General features: G+C 40.9%; 1 protein-coding gene across 1 annotated transcript in view; it reads left to right on the top strand.

Annotated features, from left to right (window-relative positions):
• LOC137991720 (adhesion G protein-coupled receptor B1-like) overlaps window positions 1–7,500 on the top strand; it is a 58,716-nt gene that overhangs the window by 6,316 nt on the left and 44,900 nt on the right. Inside the window, exons 2-6 of the mRNA XM_068836755.1 lie at window positions 19–152; window positions 748–786; window positions 3,481–3,870; window positions 4,196–4,246; window positions 6,723–7,001. Of these exons, the coding sequence (XP_068692856.1) occupies window positions 119–152; window positions 748–786; window positions 3,481–3,870; window positions 4,196–4,246; window positions 6,723–7,001 (793 nt within the window). The 5' untranslated portion in view covers window positions 19–118. The remainder of the gene's footprint in view (window positions 1–18; window positions 153–747; window positions 787–3,480; window positions 3,871–4,195; window positions 4,247–6,722; window positions 7,002–7,500) is intronic.

Below are 7,500 nucleotides of genomic sequence, written 5' to 3' on the forward strand. Positions count from 1 at the left end.
TTCTATGTTGCTTTATAGAGACCTCTCAGACAATCCTTTGAGATGCGACGAGAACACCTTAAGGAATGCGAGGTCTTCTATCACTATCAAGTCCGACTGCCTGGAATCAAATTTTGTGATGGACAATAACCATAATTCAGTTGAGATAAGAGGTAAAAGGAATTCTCTATTAAAATTTGAGATCGGAGTACACTACGGGACAAATGCCACGAATACGATTAGGAGAATCTCTCTCGAGCTTTTGTTAAAAGCTTCACGGTTTTAACTGGTCAGAATTCGTGAGAAGTGAAGCCCTTTCAGGAGATTTCCATGTTTCTAATTTGAAATCCTTATTTTCTTTTGTTTATTTCCTTATTTCAAGTCTTGCAGACAGCCTCAAACCCAGGCTTTCGTTCTTTTTTCTCCCGAGCCTGGGCGCAAGGGGTTAGGTTTCTTCAACCACTGCTCAGTCACGCATTATACAAATGAGATAGTTGAGCATGTTACGCTAAAATACGAAATGTCCTTGACAAGCTCCAATTCTGCAGATTAGAGCTTAAGGGGGAGGTCTATGTCCGGTTTAGTTATCCGTTCTACGTATTCCATAGTATACAGCCTGTTGGGGGTTGCTTCTAATGAACAGAAGAAACTTTTTTTGCAATACGTACTGTTCGCTTGTCCAGAAAGGGGTGTAAGTGTTACTCCCTCTCGGCAGCTGTGGCGTTCAGTGCACTTGACAACAGCTCGTCGTTATGATTTCTTCTGCAGGAAAAGGTGATCATCTTCGAACAAGAAGAGCGGTGCCCGGTAGGTTTTTCGATTTATTATGCATACCTTTCGAACTGACATTTTATATGATCAACTGGGACTAGAAGGCAACGTAATCTTCTTGAAGAGAAGTTAAAGGTAACGTTAGTCTGTCGTTAGAGTGGATGCAATTAGGCGATGATGGGATACAAAGTTGGCCCATTTTGAAACAGTGGCTATGTTGGTAGCTTTGGCCGAACTGAATTCTACTGTCGTTTTCATCCAAGCGTGGACATGTGACGGAAAAACGTGCTCTAATTGGCTGCAAACGTGAAAAGGTTTTGTCCTCAATCATTGGTGGCAAGACTGGATATTGAAGACTTTCTCAAAGAAATTGACCCTGACCTGATAAAATATGCTTTAAATACTTTCGAACTATCGTGCGCAAAAGTTTGCTGAACGACTCCCAAACGCAAACTTCAAAAAACATGTTTTCCCGTCACGTGTCCATGCTTAGATGAAAACGACTGTACTTTTATACCAATGCTTCTTCTGTTGCAGAAAACCAATATGACGGCTTGCTGTGTAGTCTGTACTTTTCGTCATCGCTGTCATGTATTTCCGCTCAGTTGTCAGTGGACGAAAACAATCCATCGTTTATTTAATTTACCATAATGATTGTTATCTATGCCTCTGACGATTGGTTGAAAATCACCTTTACTCGTTTTTTGGTAATCATATCTGCATCTAGCTCAGGTATCTGAAAATGATTCAAATTTCAAGGCTTTCTGTCTTGGGACAACTCACGTTCAGATGTAGCAATGGGCATTGTATCTCGAACCACTGGAAATGCAACCTTGTAAACGACTGCCAAGACGGAAGTGATGAAACTGACTGCAGTCCGTACATCGAAACCGGCAATTTTCGCTGCCTGAACCAAAACTGCATTCCGCAATCTTTTGTTTGCGATACATTCAACGACTGCGTGGTGATGGCAGCGATGAGACATCTTGTCGCTTGTTAAATGGAGGGAGGTGTAAACGAGAGGAATACCGTTGTCCATCGGAGTATTGTATTCCTTTTGCGGAAGTGTGTAACGGAAGAGCAGATTTTGTTGCAGATCATTCTGACGAAATTGAATACACTGTGTGTAAGATGTAAGGGTTTGAATGAAATGAATGATGATGGACTCTTTTCAAGTGGCAATCTTCTAGTGCTGGTGCTCTAATTGGGGATACTGCACATAGATTTAAAATTACATCGATCATGATTGACTCAAATCAAGTCAAACATTGGTTTTCGAGAGAATTAACTATTGGAGGGTAATGTGAAGTGCTGGTTTGCAACCCATGTGAGCGGTTAGCCCTACTAATGGAATTTGGCCCACACATGGACAGAGAAAAACTCTGACCAGAGCGGGAAATGAACCCACGACCTTCGGCTTAGATCACCGCTGCTCTACCGACTGAGTACAAGGTCAGACAGGAGCGGGCCGTGGGAATTGGAGATGACAATTTCACGGCAATGAATATGTACAAGTACAAGGAAGGGTTACGTTTTTGCAAAGGTTAACCGTGTAGCGCTTATATTTCAACAGAAATATCAGAGTTTTTCTCTGTCCGTGTGTGGGCCCAATTCCATTAATAGGGCTAACGCTCACATGGTATACATGGGTAGAAAACTAGCACTTCACATTACCCTCCAATAGTTAATTCTGTTGAAATATAAGTGCTACGCGACCAACGTTTGCAAAAACTTAAACCCTTCATTGGTTTTCGAGGGAAAACCGGAGTACCCGAAGAAAAACCGCTCGGACCAGAGTAGAGAACCAATAAACCAAGAAATGAAAGCCGGATCAACTTTGCACTAATCCTTGATATTTATCTTTGCACACTAACAGAAAAATGCTAAAAAAATCACAAAAACATAGTTAAATACACCCATATCACTCAATGTACAAACAAAAGATTTTGCCCGTCTACAATGCAGGTCAAAAGTGTTGGGACACTTAGCGAGATACTACTGAAATAATCTCCCCCCCACCCCCTCCCCCCCAAGCAATGTTGAGATTTGACACTACAACACAGATTTCAACAAAAATACTGTTTATCTGCATCTTCCAACATTGTTTGGGGGGGGAGGGGGGTGGTACGCTTCAATTGTGACCCCAAAAAGCCAACTTTACTTGGAATACATGATTATTGGACAGGTGTCCCAACTACTTTTGACCTGCATTGTAGTTAAATTTACTGGTCTTTGGCAAAAATAAATATAACAATAAACAAAAATTAAAAACAGATCGCAATTCACCTTTATCACTCGGCGGCCATTTTGGAGTCTGTGGGGAATAAAGGCTTTGTCTTTGCATTGTTTTTGCCCGTCCAGCCTCACACTGAATGAGAGGCTACAATGCAGGTCAAAAGTAGTTGGGACACCTGTCCAATAATCATGTATTCCAAGTAAAGTTGGCTTTTTGGGGTCACAATTGGAGCGTACCACCCCCCTCCCCCCCCAAACAATGTTGGAAGATGCAGATAAACAGTATTTTTGTTGAAATCTGTGTTGTAGTGTCAAATCTCAACATTGCTTGGGGGGGAGGGGGTGGGGGGAGATTATTTCAGTAGTATCTCGCTAAGTGTCCCAACACTTTTGACCTGCATTGTAGTTCATCCAAACAGACACATGTTATTTACCACCGTTCAATAATTGACGTAAATGATTAACTTATTGCGTTTTCCATTTTTTTCTTTTCAGCCTGTGAAACTGGCTGGAATAAGTACTTGTCTTCTTGCTATAAGTACTTCAATGAAAACCACAGGTGGCAGGACGCTAAAGACCATTGCAGTAGCGAATTTGGAGCCGATCTTGCCAAGATTACGAGCCAAGATGTACACAATTTTGTCTACAATCTGGGCACTCATCAGTCTTTGGACATTTGGATTGGTCTGCGGCAGAATGCAGGATCAAGTGACTTTGTTTGGACTGATGGATCTCAGATTGGCAACTTCTCTTTCTGGGATACCGGACAGCCGCCCATTCCTGGCCACGACCTCTGCACGCGCATGTCTTCTAGAACGTTAACATACGGACGATGGATAACTGGCGACTGTGCAAACGCACACAGCGCATACGTGTGTGAAAAAGGTTTGACTTGTGTTTTAAAGCGTCTCTTCGTTCGAAATTCATTTTCATGTAAAACAACTCAGTTTACTGGAACTCACATATTCTCAATGCTGGATTTGACGTCCCTCCATAACCCTTATTACGATGTGTTTGTATCGACCTTCGGGTATAAAGCACACAGATGACAAGACCATTTCATCGTACGCGTGTAGCATGCGTTTATAAACTATTAGAGAAGTAATTACTGACGCATTTTAACCAGCTCAGTATCCGCTTTCTAACGACGACGGCTAGCGGTTGAGTGTGTTTGACATGCCACTAAAGTAAAGATAATTCTGTTTTGTAGCAGTGACAGGGTGTTTCGCCACTCAGATGGGAGATAACTGTCAAAGTGTTGGTAAGTGTTGAAGTTACTGAACCTGTAATGAGCAGTAAAAGTAAAGTCATTTTCGCGGCATGAGCAACAACTGGAGGTGAATATCTTTTCCAATTCCTTAAAGGGCCTTCAACTCCAATGTTGTCTGGGCCAGGAAAAAAATCTTGGTATTACACTCAACGGAGTAAGATACTACGATAGGTTTTTCATTCGGTTGAAACTTCTCTTTTTTAATTTTCAAAGTTGCACGACCGAGTGGGGCAAGTGACGTCATTTTTAGGATGATGACCTACAATCGTGGTCAAAAGTTGTTGGGAAGGTTGCGGGCATCAGCTCACTTCACACCTTACTCGATTTTTCGAACTATTGGCTGAAGTGTTTGGGAAATACCATGCTCTTGTGGCCCCCCTCCCCCATATTCAATGTTGGAGTTCTTCAGGTTAGAAAAGTCACCATTTCTTTCCCCTGGAAAATCCAACAATGAAAAGGGGGAAGGGGGTATCGGTAAAATGACGTTACCTTCCCAACACTTCTGTCCATGATTGTAGTTATAGAAATCAGTAACACGCGTTTAAAAAGGGTTACCAAGTTTAAATGTCAAATATCTTGGGGTCCAACACTCTAACTTGGAAGGACCACTTAGAATATATTGGTAACAAGATCAAGTTCTGGTCTAGATTAGGTGTTCTGCGTCGAGCGCGTAAGGGTCTCCGAAAGCCAACTTGCCAAATACTCTACAATACTATAGTCTTGCCACTGTTCGATTACTGTTTGCCTGTATGGGACAGTTGTGGGCTGGGAGCAAAGCTTACCTATAGATAAGTTAAATAGACGTGCCGCATGTATTACGGAAGGTCGGTCTGTCGGAGCTGAGGAGTTAAAATCAACACTTGGCTGGCCCAGACTACAAACACGCAAAAATTCTCTCAAATGCGTTTTAGTCCATAAATGTCTTCACGGAATAACGCCTTCTTACATACTTTAAGAGTTTGAGCACGCGCACTTTTTTCCATGGCTATAACACCAGAAGCCGTGATTTGCTGCGCCCTCCCTTCGCAAAAACTGCTAAGTATCAAGGGAGCTTCGGAATAAACGGTACTCGGACCTGCACCACCTTTCCGAGGAACATTAGACAAGTAGAGACGCTTAGCGAATTTAAAGTCAGAAATTGAAAGCGCCATCTTGAACAGTAAATGCCTGCGATACATGTCCCTTTTTAAATTATTGATTGTCTAGTTTTAAATGTTTTAATGTCTCTGTTTTTGTGTTTTGTCAAGGCTCCATTTAAACTAATTCTGCTAATTAAATTGGATACCCCTGGATAAATATTGAATTAAATAATTAAAATAAAACAAGGGAAATCCTGGGATGTCGTCAAAAATCCTGCTCAACTCAAACCCATTTTGAAAGTTCTTTGTCTCGGTAATGTTTCAAATATGAGCAATTTTTCCCAACTTTAAAATATTATTTAAAGTGAATTTTAAACCAAATGAAACAATTTTTGTGGAATTTTGATCAGTACAACATGAAGATTTTTCGGGCTAAAACAATATTGGGTATTTATAAACCCTTTAACATCAGTGTACTACAAAATTTTCAGACAAATTTCTAAGACACTTGGCAGCTCATAAATGCGGTATCCTCATAGCGTTCGTGGCCAACAAGTTACGAGTGGGAGTGCTAGGCATGCAAGCTGCAAAGCCGTGAGAGATTGTCATGAGAGTCGCCTAAAAACACATCCATTGCGGGCACTCGCGAGTGGTTCACTTCCTCCCGCACTCTGCGCAGGCAAGTGACATGGAAAAGCCCACCACTTTCGGCTGCCGTCCTGTCATCACAAATGTTTCATTATAGATTCCCTTTGAAACGAATGATGAATTTGATGCACCCAAAATGCAATGGCGTAAATCTCTGTATACAAACGGATGCATTTCATTCTTCAGTTTCGTTCTTTGTTTGTTGTTTCCTTTACCACTCAGGGGCACCCAACGTCAATTTTCGGAAAATATCTGTTCGGAAGACGATTTGAGATCTAGAATTTTCGGAACATTTATTGTAAAATTTCTTGCTTGCCTGCCTGTCCTAGGATTTTCGAACATCTAAAACATGGTAAAATTGCTCATCTTAAACGGATTTTTACCCTAAAAATGTCACCTAGAATTTTCGGGAGCCTTTTTTCTCCCTGCGCTTTTGAAAAGGTAATCCCTATAATTTTCGTATCACTAGACTTTCAGCTAAGGAATCCGAACACATGATAACTTTTAAGGGATAAAAATATGCCTATATCTATGGTTTAATATTAAAATACGTTTAACAATGCTATGTTTAAGTGAATTAAATTCTCGTTGGGTGCCCCTGACCACTCTCGAGAGGTCATGCAAATCGTGCAGATCCACATGATTTTATTTAAAAGCAATGTACTCCGGGATTCTGTTTACTTTTGGAACTAACTTTTCTGTCATTAAAACTGAACACTCTAATCATTTTGCTTTTGTAGAAGAAAAGCCAAACATTACTTCTTTTCGAAGGGTTGAGAACACATCAGCACACTACGGCGCCGAGGTGACGTTAGAATGCAAAGTGTCTGGCATCCCTCGTCCTAAAGTCACTCTGCTTGTTAACGCTTTCAAGGCCAACAAAATAGATAGCGGTCACTCAATCATTGCTCCCTACATCACTACTGTGACGTTCAAGTTAAAGATGACGTCAGAAGTGGAATGTCAGGTGTCAAACAGGATGGGAATCGACTTTTTAAGGACGAGAATTGAGATGAGAGGTATTTTTGCCAGCCTTTTTCATTGTGTATCGTAGTTTCTGTGCGATGGAAAAATGAAGAGTAAGAAGAAGGAAAGAAGAACACTTTATTTTATGTCGCTTTTCAAAGTTCAGAAACTTCGTTTCAGAAACCACTTTGGAAAGGGACTGTGTTGTAATAACGGCATTGACATTCAGATGCAAAAGAATACCCCCGAATCATAAATGAGATTAGGCAAAAAGTAAAACTTTGCAAAAAGACCATTTGCATTCAAAACTTTCTTGTGACGTACAGCATATTAAAGTCCCATCTTGATGTGCTGAGTAAGAAGTAAATACATGTAGTCTTTTTAGCTATTTTCTCGCTGGACACGGACTCCAATATATCGTGTTTACCTTGAAAAAAATACTTTGTTAAGTAAGACTTTTCACAAGTTGGTCCTTTTTTAAGTAAGGACGCGAGGAGGCTCGTTTCCACCATCTTTAGCTTGGCCGACAAAAATAACATCTCATAAATCAGC

The sequence above is a fragment of the Montipora foliosa genome, chromosome 2 (assembly GCF_036669935.1).
Source record: "Montipora foliosa isolate CH-2021 chromosome 2, ASM3666993v2, whole genome shotgun sequence".
In the NCBI taxonomy this organism is placed as follows: Eukaryota; Metazoa; Cnidaria; class Anthozoa; order Scleractinia; family Acroporidae; genus Montipora; species Montipora foliosa.